Raw genomic sequence first — 20,034 nt, forward strand, 5'->3', positions numbered from 1 at the left:
GGAAGATGGCAGCCCTCCCATTCTGTAATATATAAAAGCTGCATTCCTCTGTTACAGATTGGTTTCAGTTACAATGGGCAAGACAGCCTGTTTGCCATTGTGTAGAACAGACTACAGCAGGCGCTTAAGGATTAGCACGCTGACTGTGTTATGGCAGGTGTTTTGACGCATATCTTGGGCATTGAGAAGTGCTTTGAGTTTTACAAGGTTGTTCCCCTGGCATGTAAGGAACGGCTGGCAGGAATATTAATCTTCCAAAGGGTTTCACTGCTTTCTTCGATATTTAGCTTCCTTAATGGCTACTGACTGAAAACAAGTGGTTTACTGGTTTGAAATGTTTTTTTCATGTATTGAATTATTTCAGAATAAGAGTCTGCAAAATACTGCAAATTTGCACAGGGCCATTTCATTGAAATTGCATGTTCCTTTAGTAGCTGTTCATTAATATTATACATTGTGCATTGCTCATATATTCCACTTGTCATTCTGAGTACATGGTATAATAGATACTGGAACATAGGCAAAGCTGCTGTTGTAACACAGTGTAAGTGCAGTAACAATGTTAAACTACAGGTACAGTTATCTTCAATTGCAGTTTACTGTATGGTTTTGTACAGTTAGACTGCAGACTGAGGTACTGCTGTTGTACGCTTAAGCCATTAACCATTAAACTGGATTTGGATCTGCTGCTTGCCGTATGAAAAAAATGTCGTCACCAGGTTTCTATTGGCAACCACATCGTGCGGTTTAAAGTAGCCTGAAAGGAGAGGTGTTTGCATCAGTAGAGGCTGGCAGTGCAGGGTGGCAGTGCAGGGTGGTGCTAAATTGGATCTCGAGCCCTCTCATGGAGGTGCCTCACTGCAGCAGTGGCTAGCTAGTTTACTATGTTCATAGTGTTCAATATGCAATGCAGTGCTTTCAAAAGCAATGAGCTTCAATATAAAATATTTCAAATATGGTGCATTTAGATGTCTTACAAAAAAAAAATACTGTATTCACATTCCCTATCAAAATTTATTGTAATTTTACAATTCTACAAACTGTTTTTTTTGTTTGTTTTTTGTTTTTAACAATAAAGGTTGTATTCAAGTCAAAACGACAAATTGAAAGAACCGGAAGTTCCAAAACAAAAAAACAAAAATAGCAGGCTTTACATAACTGATTGAACAATCAACACAAGGCTGCAGATGTGTTTGTTGTAATTGTGAATTCTACTGGTTGTTTGAAGAGAACCAGCGCTGCCTGTTACATACTGTCACGACATGCTCCAGTTCAGTGTCATGCACAAGCATACGGTATATACAGTTAGGAGAAACGAATGAAGTTAAGGATAAGCAATAGTAATATATACATGATTCACGCTGTTCTCTTCAAGGTGTTCAGGTTATGCCTTACATTATAAAAAATATTGTCAAATGTGTACAAATGCTGTGCTCAGGTGGTTCAGATCTATACAGACTTTCTTCTGCTTCTCAGGTACTCCCTTACGCTGCAGCGGCTGGGGGACAGTCTGCTTCCCGGGGAGGACAAGGCTGTGTTGTCTCGCGTACTCAGAGAAATGCCATCGACCTTGTACGAAATGGAGTTGAAGTACACCGAGCTGTGCTCTTGGTGTGAGGGGGCAGGGCTGTCGCAGTTCTGAGACCGGTAACACATGCAGGACCACAGCGAGCCGATCCGGGGCTCGGCTTTGGAAGGACGCTGCCTCTGCATGTCTTCCTGGTCATCCGTGGCCAGCGGGATGAGGTTGGTGCGGCTCGTCCCTTCTTCCATGGGCAAGAAGAGTGTACTTTGGCTCCTGCCATCTTCCCCCATGCTGAGGGTGATCATGCCCCGCTCTCTTTTCACTGACGCCCGCTCCTCTGCATCCCTCCTCTCGTCTTCGGAGTTCATGGTCAGAAAACGGAGAACCACCAAGTTGAGGAAGGCCCCGATGACGGTCAGCCCCACCAGGATGTACATGAAGCTGAAGGCCACGTAGGGGGTCTTTTCCTGGAGATCTTCTTTCTTCTGAAGGGCCACAAAGTCCCCGAAGCCGATGGTAGTGAGGGTGATGAAGCAGTAGTAATAGGCGTGGAAGAAGGTCCACCCTTCGAAGTGAGAGAACGCGGCTGCTCCAATGCACAGGGTGCTAATGCAGGATAGGAAGCCAACCAGCACCATGTTCTCCATGGACACATCTTTCTTTCTCAGGCCGAGGCACTCTTTGATTTTCCACAGCAGGTACCGAACAAAAGTGTTCATTCTTTCACCCAGACTCTGGAACATGACCAGGGTTAGAGGGATGCCCAGGACCGCATAGAACATGCAGAACACTTTCCCCGCGTCAGTGCCAGGTGCAGCATGGCCATAACCTTAAAGACCAAAACAGAAAAATACAAAACGCAGCGTAATCCTTATATCTTTTTATTATATCTCTAAAATGAAAATGGGTGGCCAAATTTTAAAACAATTAAAACGTTTTTAATTAGTCACTGTAAAACTAAAAAATAAATATTGGAAAACCTTTTTTTCCCAATGTTAGTAATATTTCAGCGAGTTTGTTATGCCCCCTCTAATGCGCCATAACCCACATGAAAAGCTAATGAACTGCAGACATGTAGATACATCAAGGCATAATTTAAGAAGTGTGGCGAGATACATATTGACATTTTAAACTGCAACAGAAATTAGCCGAGAAACTACATACATACACACAACAAAAATGAACTGCTTCAAACTTAAGATAATAGGGTTGAAAAAAGTGAACATTATTGTTTATAAAACAAGTATTCTAACAATGTCAGTCCCATTAGATTGCATAGCTGAAACAACTGATCGTTATAAAAAAAAGCAAAGCTGCAAAACTAAATGGATGTTTCAAAATGAAAATGTACAGTTAGTTACATTTAATTAACAACCTGTTGTGTCAGACGAATATACTGCATAATAAACGTGTGACTAATAATATACTGAATGATTTAATAACTCAAAGTTTCTTAAAGTTAGATGATATGAACTGTAAAAATGAACATGGGCTAAAACATTACTGAATTGTGGTCTTATAAAATAATGATTCAGTTGAATTGCAAGTGTGTTTGTTTAGGTGTTTTTTTTCTTGTTTTAACTGTGCATTCTTAACGGTGTATGATACTGTACTGTATCTAAAAACACATTAATAATAATAATAATAATAATAATAATAATAATAATAATAATAATAAATGCACTTACCTATAGTCGTGATAACTGTGATTGCAAAGTAAAACGAGCCGGCGAATTTCCATTGCCTCCCAGCTCGATGGGGTTCAGTTTGCAAAACCACTCTCTCGATCTCTCGATAATCTTCGTCGGTGAATCGGTACCTCTTCTTCATCTCGTTGCGTTTCTGCTCCAGGATCCTTTTCCTCGCGCTCTCGGATTCAGATTCCAGGGCATCGAATACAGCTGCCCCCACGAGCAGGTATGAAAACATGCAAAGGATCAGAGAGAGCGTTCTCACGTTCTGCTTCTTCATCTTCAGAATGTGAGAAACTGGATAAGAGGGTGTCGAAATAGCTGGTGCAGTGCTCTGTATCACTGCTCTACCGTGACAAGAGGACGAAACTTAATGGCAATATTGAAGTGCCACAATCTAATATGCTGCGCGCATTTCTGTATTATTGAACATGCTATTTCCTTCGACGAGTTGGAGTTTATTTGTTTCTGCACTAAACTGCCCAGCTGCAGCTGCTAAAATGCATACATATAAACATACTTACATACATGGGTACCTGTGTGCATACATACATTCATACATGGATGAATTCATGTTAGGTTCTGGACTCTGCATAAGCCAATGATAATTGGTACGCTATCATGCAACAAAATCGATACGGCTGGTTATTACTGGATTACAATTTTAAGTCCCTTTAGATGTAAAAGCAGCCTGTATTCAATCGTGTCCTGTTACAGAAATGACTAATCTTGACACGGCATCTCATTATTAGGCCATTTCGTGCCATTTCCCCAGCATCATCAGGACATTACCTATTACGGGAAGCAGTTGAATGACAGAAGACGAACGATACAGACCTACACTGTCAATATCCAATTTTGCTGGTGCGAGGAAAACGTTTTATAACAATCTAGGCTTGAAACCAATTAGCTATTATAGCATGAAAATGGTTAATGACTGCGCGTCGATCTCTGTGGCTGCTCTCTGTGCGTGTTTGTGAAAGGTACTGACCGTGGTCCTGAAAGTGTTCACACGCGCACCACCGTACTCGGCAAACCTTTTAAAGTATCGCAGCTTTTTTGTAGCATAGGTTTATTCGCACACACGCGCGCGGTCTTCTGGATAATTGATATATACTCCGCTGCTGTGCTCATGCAACGCTTATATATGTCATGGTGATACACAAGGAAAGGTAGCTACGTTATATAAAGTTAACACTGTAGGTTGTTTGAATTTGTCAGAACGCTGGCGTGTTCAGCGTTCTCCTCAGCTCTGTCATTACAATTACATAATGCTATTAACGTGTAATAAACCGTTAACAATTGACTAGAAATCTGAAAAAAAACATATTTTACAGAGTGTAAAATGATCTGGGCTTCTCATATTGGAAAGGTCTTATTTTTTCCCATTATTTTCTATCCATCACAGAACTAAGTAAATCGTTTCATCACTCCTCACAGGTCTGATTAGGTAGCTAATGAAACACAGTGCAAGTAATATGCAATTCTGAAACAGAATCACTCTTTGAAATCTCTCATTAAATATTGCATTGTTAAATAATGACCTGGGACCTATTTCTGAGCAGTGTCGATGGGGACGAATCTTTAACATTTTACTCTGTGGATCTCTGAGAAAAATTCAATCTAATGCTGCTCATCTGAGAAAAAAAATTGATTGCGGAAGGAGAAAACATATGTATCGTGTCTTAATTCTACAATCTAAGAACCTTTGATGAATAACTTTATGAACCAAAGCTAAAAAAAATAGTTCTGAGAATCTAAGATGTATTGCATGATAACAAAAGAGCTGACTTGTCATTCAGATATTTTCCGATCTGCCTTTGTAACATGTTCCTGCATTATTCATCAGTTATGTGTCAGTTGTTATACAGGTATCTGTTCTGAGGTAGGCTTTGTATTCTGTGTTTATTTACAGCACTCTAGACTGCAGCAGCGGCTCATTTTTCTCAAGCACTCACGGCCTCAGTTCTACTTTTACAGTTCATTCCATCGCATTGAAACATTTCATTTACCTTGCTTATCAAACGGGATGGCATTGTTCAAGCAATGTAGAGTTTAATATCTGAATGTTAGTTTTACTTTTTCATTGCATAAGTTTGTTCCTTGATTGTGCTTCTCCTTTGTGAATTTGACATGATTAAATAAGCATTTAGGCATAAACATTATGACTTGAGAATGCAGCATTTGGTCACACTGGCACATGGTGGGTGACATTCTTCAAATCTGTAGTTGTTTTAGCCTTGCATTGAATTGCACTGTATAAACATACCCATGAAGATAAAATGGTGTCATAATCCCCACAATAACTTGTTATAAACAAAACTCCACCAGTCGTTTTGGGAGATCTCCCATTTGGAAACAGCTGATATTCTCATATTTCAGTACCTTGATTAGCTGTTGTTTTTTTTTTTGGACCGTGTATGTGTAGGGCGGGCTTGTTTACAGACAACTTGGGGAGTATTTTTTATTTTAACTGATGTATTCCCATCTAGCCAGCAAACATCAATGAAACACTCAGGACTAGAAATGCCACAAACAGAGGAAAAGGGTGGAAGAAACAGTGTGAGATAAGGAACTAATTAAATAGGTTTCAAACAATCAAGCTTCAAATCAGAAGGGTTCAGGGTGGCAACAGACCAGTTTATGAGACCAGATCATAACCGAATCAAATACATTTTTCATTGCAAAATTCTACAATTGCCAATTGCCAATTGTTTGCAGTGTTAATGTAATGAATCTGAAGAAGATGAGTATCCAAACAAAACACCAGCAAATACTGCAGATCAACCACAAACCATTGTTTGCATTACCTGGGGTTGTGTGCTACTATAGAGCTGATCTGTGGTTCTTTTTAGAATTTGAGAGGCCGTGGAAACCTCTTAACGGAGTGTTGTTGCTATGGTAACATAAGTAACTGAAGAAGTTTGAGCTCGTCAGCATGTTGGTTCCCTTCAGCTCATCGTGTAAAAACATCACTTCATGATTAATAAGCCTTGCTTAATGTAACTTGAAAAGGTCAGCCTGCAGTCAAGGGTATAGCTGAGTAGATCTGTCCTATTCCGGTCTGCTAACTGGATGTTTCTGTTTGCAGATTGCATGATGTTTATGCTTTCTCCTCATTTGTTCTGCTATTCTTATCATTTGTTTCCTGCCTGTCTACTGTCTCTACCATTTATCAGATTGTAAACTGTGCTTTCAATCCATACTCTGCTCTGACCAGAGTCTGTGCAAATCAATTATACCTCCGCTTCAGATCTCAGTCTGGTTGAAGGCCAAGTGCACAGCGGAATATCTTGCATCAATTTTCCATAAGAACATATAAGGGGGAAGTTCAAAAATAGACTGAAATACAATTGTCTGTCACAATAGTCTGTCAGAGTGGTCAGAGATCAAAGTGCAATGAACTGAAGCAGGTTCCATGCGCAATGGAATAGCACAGCCTCCAGCTGTAATGTTTGTATTGCAGCTGTTTAAATGTCATATGAATCAATAACCCGGTGGCACATTGAGTTTTCTGTTGAATAACCATCCAGAGAGAGTTCGGCTAATACAGCACTCAATGGTTTAATGCTGGCTCTCCATTATTGAGAAGTGCTTCTTGTTGCTAGCCAGCACTTCACTGGTGGCAAGAGGTAGAGCAGCATTCGACTTCCTAGCAATCAGACCAAGCCTGCTGTACCTGCTGTTTGTCTGTTTGCCAAGTTGTCCAACACATGATATCAGGTGGCAGATTGTTGTACAACACCTCTCTCAACTAGTACCATAGTTAAACTACATATTTACCTAGCTGTGGAGACTTGTACAGCAAAAGAATAGCAGCAGATACTTTTTGTTTTCACCCTCATAACCTGAAAGGTCTGATAAGTTTCAACAATCCGATTTCAATGCAAGCCTGGTTCCTCTCAGGAATGCACCTTTCCTTGTACATGTGAAGAGTCTGACATCGTTGTGTCTTGATTGATGTAAAGTAAATGTTAAGTGATTGCTAAGTATTTGATTATAATTAGTTTGCATGATTTGAACATGAGAGCCCAATGAAAATCAGAGGTGTGTTAGCTCGTTTGGTGGCTATTCTGTTGTGTACAAAGGAGGGTGTCTAGAAGATAAAACATTGAACTATGAGAGTCTGAATTATGTATGCAGTCAATAATAAGGCTGGCTTAATGTAACTTGAAAAGGTCAGTGTCCTCTATACAGCCTCCAATCAAGGGTACAGCCACCAAGGTGTGCAGTCACTATATGAACTTACTCTGTCAGTATGGCACTTATAGGCCATAATTAAGCAGTAATGACTGTATTTCTATACTGAACATTACTTATACCTTAATAATACCGCTATTAAATGTTGAGTTTTGTTTATTTATAGAGAGGAAACAAACTTTACACTTTGAGAGGCACACAAATTGAATTTAGCACTTTTCTTCAAGGCTAGTAAAACCTGGACAGAAGTAACAGCCCAACTAATGGCTGTCAGTCCCTTTGAAATCAATTCAATGGAATTGAACCTATGGGTTATCTGCAAGCTTCAGACACTGTTATGAGTCTGGGTTTGCCTTTGTTGTTGTTTCCTAAAGCTTTGCCAAAAGCTCTTATTGTAATTTTTCTAGACTGGCGGTCTAAACTACAGGACAAGAAGAACATTAAACAGAACTACACCATGTTAGCTGCATTCATTGCTTTTCCCCATTTGAAGTATAACTATCTAGAACATGACATTTCTGTGCATTTACTGATGGGGTGTTTTGTGTGCAATACCCGTAAGGGAAAATGAAAAATGTTCTGGAAGCATTGGTAATACAGTGTTGTATTTTTCATATATTTAGGCTGCAATAGGTAATCTTTGTTTTTTGTGGAAAGGGGGTGTTTAAGGCATACATTCAAAGCAGAACGCTAACAGGCAAGTTGAATTAAATGTTGTTTTTTTTTGTAAGTATGCACGTGGACGACAGTGCCAAATAAGACACCAAAACTCTAAAGAATGTTAACAAGGATTTCTATCCCTGCTATCCTTTTTCTTCTGTTGAAGATATTTTGGCTCCATTTGTATTCATTTTACTGTGCTTGGTTCTGCTCCAATTGTCTAGGTACCAAAGAACGGTATATTTTTTATCCAGCTTTAAAGTATAAAAAGCAGAATCAAAAGATCTTCAGCGCAAGAAATGGGGGACAAGTAATAATGCTGCTCATTCTGGCAATTTCACCAAATGCTTGACTAACTACTGGTGGCATAACGTATTGCTCTTAATTACATTACATCAAGTGCCTGGCATGGAATCTGTGTTCAATACGTGCAGAACCAGTGCCAGCGTCAGGGAAGCACCTGCACATGCATGAAGAAGCAGAATCAGGACTCACACTGAATCAGAAGCAGATGGAAAGGATTACAAGGTTTAAATGATCTGCAGCTACCTAATAACCATAATATGTAAGTACAGTTTCCACCACAACCTCTTTCCAGTTACCGTACAGTTAGATGGGTCATTTAGTCAAATGTTAAACATTACATTACAGTATTATTCTAAACTCATCCCCACCCTTACATTATCTATAAACACAAGTGCAATTTCTGCACAACGCCCACCTCTACAGAGCAATGCCCACTCATTGAGCTCAAGAGATCTCTTTCATTGGTGCAGATTGGACACTAGAACAGAATCTTAGCAAATTAGGCCCTTCCGAGTGTGCCAGTCCTCTGAGATACCTTAAAGAAAGGCACATTTGAGAGAGAAGAGTTCCCAGTGCAAGCTATGACTGCAGCAGTCTGTTCTGAGTCACTGCTTGTAATTATTATCCTCTGATATAAAGTGCAGGGCTGTGCATCACACAGGAAAGCGAGGGAGACTTTCAGAGTTAGAGTTTGGCTCGTATCCCATTCCCAGCTTTTGGAGATTGATCTGAAATATGTTTCAATGAACTGTGGCATATTATAGTGTTGGTTAAACTTAATATATATTCAGCAGTGGGAGAGAGAAGCTGAGGCAGAAGGAGAAAATTGGTGACCTGCTAACATTTTGGCTGCTCCCCAGATATCCCATGTTGGCAGAGACAAGTAAAAAATAAATAAATAAATAAAATAAAGTTTAGCTTAACTCTTCAAAGAGCAGGGCTTTCTTAGTCTTTAAAGACAAAAACAGCATTCTTAAAAAAATGTATTTTGAGAATTCACGGTTCACAGCTAAAGAAAAAGCTTTATTTGAAAATCAAATGCCGACTACAAACAGAGACCAGCCTCCTTTAATCCAGAAATGAAACATGGATTGCTCATCAAGGTTGCAAGGGGTACATGTGGCTAGTACATCAAGGACTGAACTGTGGACCCTCCCCATTACAATTAGAATCTTACCATTGAGCTAAATTAAATAAAAAGCAGTTTGAGTAACTCAGAAGAGGCCTGTGACCTGAGAACTATTAATAAGGCTGTATACACTGTACAACAATAGAACAGAATAGAATAAAATGGAACAGAATACAATAGAATGGAACAGAACAGAATAGAATAGAATATAATAGAATATAGATGTACATAGGGCCTTTATGGAGACCACCTCAAGACACTGTGCAATTGTAATATACAAATACAGTTATATAACAGAATCAAATAATTGGTGATGAAAGCTTAGATCTGCTAAATTGTAATTCTGTTTTTGATTAAATTGTTTTTGCAATTAATGACGACCCCTCGCAACATTCAAATGGTTCACTTTTAAATGGTAATTAATCTGGCTACTGTTTCTTAAACGTTATAAATTCCACTTGATTAAAAAGTACATCTGCTTATATTTTATAAATCTTCAGCTGCATTCATAATGTTTCTTACAGTAGCGAACGGAACAAAAGCACATGAAAAATGAGAAGTATAGCTAGGTATTTGTATGAATCAGTTCATACTGGTACATAAAAGGGAAAATTATCAGATTAACACCAAATACATTTTACAGATTAGCTCCCTAAAACTCAATCTTTTTTTTAATGTGACTTTGGATTAAAAAATGCATTCAATATGTCACATAGAATCCGAATTTCGATTCAGAAACAGAAGCAATATATGCTGTACGAGCACCGGGTAAGTATGCCGGGTAGGCTCCAGGGAAGTTGTCCCTTTTACCATCTATACTCAATGTACAGGAATAGGACCAAAATAATTGCATGGAGTCAACAGGTTTGCATAAACAAGCTGTCCACTAATGTGACTAATGTTTGCATACAAATAGCATGTATTCTATAATAAAAAAAAAAGTACCTCCCTGTGCCAAGTCAGGTTAGGTTGCAATAGGCAAGACAGCAAATCTGACCGATTTTGTTAGAGAATTTATAGTCCAGCTCTGACCAAAAGTTTTGCATCAACTAGAATTTTAGGATTGAGACATCATTTTCAACAAAATATAAACTAATTTAGATCTTTTATTTGGCATCATGCTATCAAAGGAACTACAAAATGATATTGCAAAAGTCTACTGGAAGCCATAATAGTAGCACAGTAATTCATGTTAGATTTTGAAATATCGCATTTTGTCCATTTTTCATTAAGTATATGGAAAACTACAAAGCGGCTTGTAATTCCATAAGTTAACGTAACATTATTCAGCAGGTTTCATTCGACTTTATGGATCAAAATGTGTTAATTCTATAGGGTGATGCTAAACCTTTGTTCCTAACTGTAGGTGATCGGATGGCAGTTGCAATAATTACTGGTCTTCCATAAGGATCAACGAATGATAAGTCAACGTCGCTCAAAATATATTATTCTAGAAAAATGTAAACAGCACCGCATTTAACAAAATCTGTTGATAATGCCCAGATGTGGCCCATACGCCCCAGTTGACAGTTTAATGGCATTAGGGTTTCTAATACTTTGTCCAGTAACCTGTAGCTTCCAGCATGTTATTATAACACGTGGAAGTAGGATAACAGGGGTCCATTACGAGAAAGGAATATAACAGAACTATATAACATGTACTGCAGCTGCCAGTCTGTACTTTATATCAAGCTGACAATAACAGTGAAGTTAATACTTCTAAACTAATCAGACTCATCAGTGTTTTTACTTCCAGATAATTACACACTAATTCAGACGAACATGCCCCTTTTGATGCCTTTCCTTTTCATCTCTGGGACCTTTGATTCCTGGCGAAGCAGAAAGTGATTGAATATTATTCCGATCTGACTGCTGATAAGGTCAGCAGTAGAAATGCAGACCGCCTGGGTAAAAGCAAAAGCTTGAATGCTGTGAAGGACCATTCATTTGGCACTGATTTCACACACAGCAATGAACCAGTGTTAAGAATGTTTATTGGAGCTCCCGAGTGATGCATCCGGTGAAGGCACGTGGAGTGCAGGATGCGCTCTATAGCCTGGACGTTGCCGGTTCAAGACCAGGCTATTCCATTGCCGACCATGGACGGGAGTTCCCAGGGGGCGGCGCACAATTGGCCGAGCACCGCCCGAGGGGGAGACAGTTTAGGTCGGCCAGGGTGTCCTTGGCTCACCACGCACCAGCAACCCTTGTAGTCTGGCCGGGCGCTTGCGGGTTTGCCTATAAGCTGCCTGGAACTGCGTTATCCTCCGACGCTGTAGCTCCGAGGTGGCTGCATGGTGAGTCTGCAGTGTGAGTGCCTGAGTTTCTGACTTGACATGCTGTGCCACTTGCTTAACACTCAAGTTTAAACTGGCTGTTCTATTTGCCTGGTTTGGTGTTCCACAGCTCACATAGGCGTTTCCATTGAAAGTTTAAGATCTAGAAATAGGGGCTTTTGTCTGACAAGTATCCTTACAGAACCCTCAGGGGGATTCATGCAGAATGCAGGATCCCACAAACAGGGACATGGTTCCTGTAACTGCAAATATTGAATGAAAAGACTGGAATCCTCCCAACACGGATCAGTAAAATCTAAATGCTCACCTGGTGATTCCTGTTTGGGATAAGTTGTATATCTTGGATGGGGGCCCACTGTGGGCTCCTACGGGCTGGGGAAAAGAAAATCAAACATCTCTCTAGCGACCCCTTCTGATCGGGTGCTGCCAGAGATCAGACAGATTGGGCCCTCCAGGGTTCAGTGCTTTGACAACATTTGTTGGTTTTGTGGGGTGAAAAGAAGTTTGACAGCGGGAGGAGAGGGCATTGATTTACAGGCCTGATCAGTACAGTAAGTGGGATGAAACGGTGAGAGACCTTTCAAATTAATAAAAAATGATCAAAAAATAAAAACAGAAAGGATGCGGAAGTCTGGGTGGATGGCGGGCTGGACAAGATAGCAAAATGGTGTGTGTGAGCAGTAAAATAACGCCCTGTTTTGAGGAGGATAGCTTTTAGGTAATTCTCAATCCACTTTTACTTCATACTAATCATAAATGCTGCATAGTAATGCAGAAATAAGCACATTAAAATGTCAACCAAAGACAAAACAAGAAGAGTTATGATATATATTTTTTTTCCAGCCAGACAATCTTACCTGGCTGTCTACACTGTCTTGTCATTATGGCTCTAACTAAAACATTCTGTGAATCATAATTCAAACTTTATGATGAACATTTGTTCTTCCTGGAAGACAAGAATGGACTTCAGTTGAGGGCTGGATCTTCCTAAAACACATTATCAATCATAAAAGGTCTGATTGAACACATTCAGGTGCCCAAATGGCAGATAAATGTGACAACATCAATCACAACACTGGCGCTTTCCCTGTAGAGCTCCCAAACTGAGCTGGGATTTACCGTCGTGACTGCCAATGCCTAGACAATATATCTGGGGTATTATATTATAAGGGAAGCAGAGCTGGAGTGAGTAAAAAGATTAGTGTGCTGGGTTAATGCATGGGATTTTTGATCAGTGTGTGTGTTTACTGCAATCTCTCCTTATGATAAAAGCCTAGCAAAATGTAATAAAGCACAGTCATTAATGTTTGGCAAAGTTTGAGTTGAATATAGAATCAATTTTCAAATTGAAACTTCTCTATTCCAACTTGCTGGTTCATGGAGAAGTCCACATATTGGAATGGAGGTCCTGATTTCAGCTTGATCTGGTAAAAAGAAAAGTGCTTCCCACTGGAAATGGCAGCATGGCGGATGCAAATCACTGTTTCTACAATAGTAATGTCACAACTCTTTCCTCCACGCCTACACTAAATGGGCAATTAGGTAAGATCCTCTCCCTCATAGCTACAGCTGAAGGTCAAAGATATTTGTTGACACAAAGAAACAGAGCTGTGCCCAGTTTTCCGTATTTAATTCAGGAAGTGCGGATAATTTGGTACCCATCAGTTTGCATAAGATTCAGATCAGAGCACACTGAAGGCGGCCTAGCAGGGAAAGGAAGTTGTTCTTCTGCACACTGTTCTGTAATATTTCAAGGACAGTCATATATAAACTGATTTTAAAATGTTCAGCGAGCTGTTTGAAGATGTCTTCATGATAACCCTTTCATTTCCGCACACCTTTAAACCAATTAAGCACGATGTAAAATTGCTAGAATTATTTTAATAAACCTTCTTTTCTGTTTTAACACGTACAGTATTTGTAGGAGGCACAGATAGATCAGGAGTTCCTACAAGTTGGTGCTGTGAAACTCAGGAAAGAACAAAAATGCAGCTGAAACACTTTACAGCATGCTGATGCAGAGCCGTTATCAGCATGAGATGGGATGATGGTGTGGTTCAGTTGCACGTACCGTGTGAAAGTTTTCTGGAAGCGCACTTGGTTGGCACCATTCTGTTTTGCTGTTCCATTGTGTTGGTTTCTGGCTGAAAAAACACTGCAGTGGGAAAATAAATATTTGCCAATAATCATTTACCTTACAGTATATCACTACCACTGCATTACCTGCACAGCTCAAAGTGGAAGCAGAGTAAAGATACAGATACCTGAGTTTTTAAGTGTTGTTTTACTTCTCCACTGCAGTAGCTCTGTCATGACGGCAGCTTTTCTTCGTCTAAAGACACCTAAGGCAATCAGCACATTATGGGCCAAGAGCTAGCCGCTCGGTGCTGTCATGACAACAAGATGTTTTTTCTTTTTCTTTTCCCCAGCAGTAAATGACATGACCTTTAGTCAGAAGCAGTGATAAAAAAAAAAAACCTGCAACAGAGAAACTTCTTTTTTTTCAGATAGTTAATAAGGGTATGAGGGAGATTAAGATTAATCAGAACCATTTACTGCACTGTTGTATATTGCCAGGCAACTAGAATTGAAGAACAGCTCCTGCTAAACTCAGGAGAAGCCACCTTAACACAGACTTCTCAAACAAACTGTGGCTAAAGTGAGTGATTGCGATAAATAAATACAGCTCTGAAAAATTGCAGATCAGGAGATACTAAAAATAAATACTGCTATAAAAATAGAGCTCTTTCTTACATTACATTTGATTGGTATTTAAACCTGAAGCAGTTCCGAATAAATCCTGAAAGCAGGGTCCAGTTTAATGACTGAAGCGGCAGTCAGAATTTTTTTTTTGCAAACTCGCTTGTGGCCATAGCAATCGTGACACCTTCAGTGAATTCACTGTTCATCACATCCCCATTCCCGTAGGCAGAGACCCTTGAATAATGCTACCCCTGAGCCTCTCACAGCTATCTAAGAAGAAAAAGGGCTCTATTTTTATCATTTTATTCTCCCACCGCACTTAATAATGTCGCATGTGCAATTTCGTTCACATTTATGTGGGAGCAGTAAGCCTCTGCTATAAATACATGGTCTATGGCTGTTTATTAATATCAGCTAGAAGCTAGAAATCACTGTTGTTAAAAACAAAACATGTAAAAAGCCCGGGAGATATATTGCGAGTTTGAAAGACATGGAAAAGGAAAGCACAAGGACTGTCATGTGTTGTTGAGTCCTTATAATAAGCTTCCTCAGTCAGAGAGATGGATGTAGGCACACAGCATATTTACAGAGACTAGCTGGAGGATTCATCTTAAATGATAGCCATAGGCAATGTCACAGATAGTATGCAGCTCTGGCCAAACGTTTTGCATCACCCTCTATATAGAATGAACTAATTCTGCTTCATAAAGTGGAACAGAACCTGCTAAATAATGTTACGTTAGCATATTGAATTATGCTAACGTAACATTATTTTTTTTAAAATGATATCTCAATCCTAAAATTGGAGGTGATGCAAAACTTCTGGACAGAGCTGCAGCAGACAAAGTTGGAGGATGACATTTGTAACTGTTTGCATTACACAAGCTGGAACGGGTATAGACATTTCCAAAGTGTGACAAGCATGGAGAATAAAGAGCACCAGTGAGGGAGAATCACAGGCCCTGAACAGCAGCTGTGCTTGACACAGGCCTGACTAACCAGTAAAAAGCAGCAGTGCATGACTTGACACTTCATTCAAGGAGGTGCGAAGTATACATCTTTAACTACACTGAGTCCGCTATCATTTCTGGATTCGTTTAATTGCAAAAGGAAACAATAATATAGCTAAGTAATTTGGGATTTAAAGGTAGATTCTTTTTGCATTCTTTTTTCGGTAAGATGTGGATTATTAATTAATTTTATATTATACAGAAAATGCATTACTCTTTACATTTACATGGTGAATGTCAAAATAATTCTGTTTGAATACACAAATTAAAGATATGTTGTATGAATACTTTTAGTTAATGACCTTTAACAGTGTAAATTATAGAATCAAATATCACAGTGATTGTAATGACTCTAAAAACTCCTTTAGCTAAATCCGGTTGATTTATATACAAACAGCATAAGCACGCATAACACTGTTCATTTCTAAGCTGACCACTGCGGCCAAACACCACCCCACAGTATGGAACTCTCAACTCTCTTTCACAATTGGTCAAACGCTTTCCCCAGTGCTGTGACTGAAGACATTTATCAAATGCAGTTTAAATATTATTTAAACTGCATTAATGAACGTTTTTCTCTGGTGATGTTAAACTGCATTTGAAATGTAACTACTCCATGATGCTGCGCTGTTCCAGGTGCAATGCAGTTATAGCGTTGCTCATTTTCACTCTTCCCCAGAGCAGCAGGAGCAACCTGACATCGTTCTTACATAGACACTTGAACACTGGACTCCCTCATGTTTCTGTGCCTAACCCCACTTTCATGCTCCCTTAGGTTAAATCACGTCATGTTTGGAAAGCTCTCAGCTCAATATTGTGTTTCCAAATACTCTGCTGTGGGAGTGTTATTATTTTTTGTTCTTGATTACTAAATTCTCTACTGTGGCTTCAATGTACATTTTTCGGCAATTACATTTTTTTAAGTTTTATTAATTTAAGGAATTTATATTAACCAAAAGCAATTAATGATTCATTCAACACTTGTTTTTAATTGCCTACAAAAAAAAATCCCATACAAGATACTTCTAATAAAAAAAAAAAAATACTTCTAATACTTTACTCTTTAACTGGGGGAGTTTGCTTAAGGCCAGCACACACAACAAATTCTGTGTCTCTTGAGAAGCTTTTAAGAAATCACTGCTCTTTCATTTATATAAGGAAATCTACATATTATTTACATATTTTTCCCCATTTTGTCCTGAGCGGCTATTGAAACTCTCAATTCAATATTTTCTGACTGCTCTATCAAAGTTATTATTTAAATACACACACACGCACATAAACACACGCACGCACGCACGCACGCACACACACACATATAGCAGGCATCTGTGAGCTCATCACTGTCACTGCATTAAATCTGACTTGGACAATGCTGAATTTACAGCTCTGAATCTTCCCTGTTGAGTTCACTGGCTTCAATCTTGAAATGTAAGACACAATATAATTTCACTGTTACTGTCACCAGCAGCCATTGAATCGTGTCTGTGTTTGCTGCATTATAGAAACATTGCTCTGTAATCTTCTGAATGTCATTAAATTGACGTGTGCTTTTATTACTCTGCTTCAGGAAAGTGTGAAATCTAATAAAAAAGAAAACACTGCTTTTACTGAGGCATCAATTCACTCTCTAAATATTACATTATTAGTGTGGCATTTGGAGGTTACTTTTATTTATTTTATTGACTGGGAAATATTAATTATCAAATAGCATTATTATCATTGACACAATGGGCCCTAAATGATGCTGCAAAAACACTTTCTGTTATTCAAACCATTTTTTTTCTTCTACCCTTCAATGACATGTATTTTCATATAGTGTGTGTTCTTTAAATCAGGATATTTAACTTAAACGAAGCAGGGTTTCCAACTGAATAAGTGCACAAAATCCAGAACAATGGATCTGGGGCAAATTATATTAAGGTTTCAATCATTTCATTGATTATAAAAATATAATATTTGAAAGAAAAGTCATATTGTGCTTTAACAGAGTGCAGCTTGAACTACGCTTACTTTGAATGATATATTTTATAAATATATAATATATGAACAAGCACTACAATTGACCCAAAGGCGTTCTTTTACAATGTAAAATCCTGTCTCTTGTTGTTAACGTCATGTGAAGGATGTAAGTGTAAGATAAAAACATATATATTATTTTATATACTAGCTGCATCCATCGCATCACAAGGTGTCTCAGATAAAAAAAAAAAAATCAGCTGTCATTCTGTAGAGTAAATATCCCCATTCTGAACTTACTGTACTGTAAATAGATATAGCACTGCATTTATTTGAAATGTTTTACAGCCAGTAGTCCTCTGTGATGTACAGTCTCATTAGGTTGATGAAGGCAGCAGAAATCCGTTTATTAATAAGTAATAAAGTGGTTTACTAATCAGTCTGCTATGGACTTGTTTACTCATTAAAGTTACATGAAACTAAATGAAAATTCACTCAACACACTAAATTAAATCTGCAATCAGTAATTTTTGAAATAATTTAAAGTAGGAGAACACGAATCTAAATATTGTTTTAACATAAATATCAAAATAATAATCACTATTTTTTTCCCCTCCTTATTAAAATGGATTTTAACATTATTTAAAACACGCCTCAAAGCGTTTGCTGTCAGAATGAATTTCATGAACTTGTTTTAAAGAGTTTGTATAGAGTAGGATTGTATCAATCAGTGGCACAAACGTTCAGCTCATACAAAAGCGGGTTTTCACGTTCCACAATGACATCACAGCATGACCTTTAAAGAATACATCGGATCCAATTATTCTGCATGATGCCAGAGCACATTGTGTCTTCATAACCATGGTTAACCTTTGCAGTGTTAAGAATCTGACCCCTGCTATTTTAAAGCTAATTCAAATGACGCAGCAGCAAATGCAAACTGAGCAACATCATTTTTATGCCATATCTCAATGAGGCTAAGCAAGGCTTCTTTTTTGTACGTAATGCTCGTGCGTCATCTACACAAAATGACGTTTTCACACGTCAACCCCTCATACTGCACAATAAACTGGGGGACAGTAAAGGATCCTATAGGTTATGGCAGAATGTCAGATCAAAGCAGATGGGCTAAGCTCTACAGCACAATCACAAAGAACAACCAGAGCCTTCTGTTTTTTTATTTAAACAGAGAAAAAAACACCTGCAAAAAGCCACTTACTTAAGCAACGTGAATTAACATGCATGTTAGGAGTTATTTTTATTTCATATATTATAATATATTATAATTGTCCCCAGCTGGATTAATAAAGAGTTAAAGAGAGGCTGTAATAAGATACCTGTATGCCACTGTTTAGATGAGTAAATTCCATCCAACTGTATTTAAATGTATAAAAGAAAACACTGTAAATGTACAAAGACTAAATGCATAAGCAAATGCACACACACACACATTTTATACAGACAGGTTTAATTAAGCTGGAGTATTTGCAGTACAAAGTTCGCTTTGGAAGCTGCAGGCACTGTGCAGTATGTGAAATTGTCAGTGTGCTTTGTTCTCAGTCATCTCTGAATTCAATTATGCCACAGATTGGTGTCCTGGATAGTTCTATGAGTCATACAACAACTGCACAATTTGACATGAAATAAACTCCTATTATGAATTTTTGTAAGACAATAGCCAAGGAATAGACAAAAAAAAAAAAATGTAAATGAGACATTCAAGTAAATTCACGAAAGATGTAATTTTAAACAGTAGGAAAAACATAATTATACTGCATTTTTTTTAATTTATTTATTTATTTGCGGTATATATAGAGCATCTTGCAAAAAAAATGTGGCACAATATGAACAACTTTAACATATGAGTGGGCCAAGTCCACATTTGTTTTTTAATCACTATGTGGCTAATTCTAATTCTAAGTAAAATATATTATTATTATTATTTATTTCTTAGCAGACGCCCTTATCCAGGGCGACTTACAATCGTAAGCAAAAACATTTCAAGCGTTACAATACAAGTAATACAATAAGAGCAAGAAATACAATAACTTTTGTTCAAGTAAAGTACAAGTTTGACAAACCACAATTCAATAATACAGCAGGTAATAGTGATAGTTACATCAGGATATGATTAAATAGTGATAGTTACATCAGGATGTGATTAAATACAAAGTACTACAGGTTAAAAACTTGGCAGATTACAGTATTCTGAAGTACAGGATTAAATGCAGTAAAATAGGGGCTGATAAGAGCAAAATAAAGCACATTTACATGAAGGGTGATAGTGTCCCAGGATACAAACAGAGGAGTTCTACAGGTGCTCTGATTAATTCTCTTTCCAGTAAGAATATATATACTGTGTATATACCAGAATCTGCCGAGTCAACGCCCAGGGGGCATAAAGTTGTCATTAAGGCAAAAGTGGGGGTGGAGGGGGGGGGGTTCGACTCAGGCAGTGGCAGAATTAAAGGCATTAATCATCGGATCTGAAACCGCTAAGCTCCACGTCTTCGTCATCTGAGTCTTCATCATTGATGATGCAATGGCCTGAATC

At 38.4% G+C, this 20,034-nt stretch overlaps 1 protein-coding gene across 1 annotated transcript; it reads right to left on the reverse strand.

Moving 5' to 3' along the window:
- Window positions 1-110: 110 nt before the first annotated feature.
- On the reverse strand, window positions 111-4,783 carry LOC117430266 (potassium channel subfamily K member 15-like). Its single transcript, XM_034050141.3, has 2 exons — window positions 3,214-4,783; window positions 111-2,354 (listed from the first exon to the last, which is right to left on the reverse strand). The coding sequence occupies exons 1-2, from the start codon at window positions 3,494-3,496 to the stop codon at window positions 1,450-1,452; spliced, it is 1,188 nt and encodes a 395-aa protein (XP_033906032.2). The 5' UTR covers window positions 3,497-4,783; the 3' UTR covers window positions 111-1,449.
- Between the last annotated feature and the right edge of the window lie 15,251 nt (window positions 4,784-20,034).

Source organism: Acipenser ruthenus, chromosome 18 (assembly GCF_902713425.1).
Source record: "Acipenser ruthenus chromosome 18, fAciRut3.2 maternal haplotype, whole genome shotgun sequence".
NCBI lineage: Eukaryota > Metazoa > Chordata > Actinopteri > Acipenseriformes > Acipenseridae > Acipenser > Acipenser ruthenus.

What these genes read in the sequence shown, in the direction of transcription:
- LOC117430266 (XM_034050141.3), bottom strand. Translation starts at nt 3,496, where the DNA reads ATGAAGAAGCAGAACGTGAGAACGCTCTCTCTGATCCTTTGCATGTTT. An exon ending in CACAGTTATCACGACTATAG is followed by an intron (nt 2,355 to 3,213) that starts GTAAGTGCATTT and finishes TTGGTCTTTAAG; the next exon opens with GTTATGGCCATGCTGCACCT.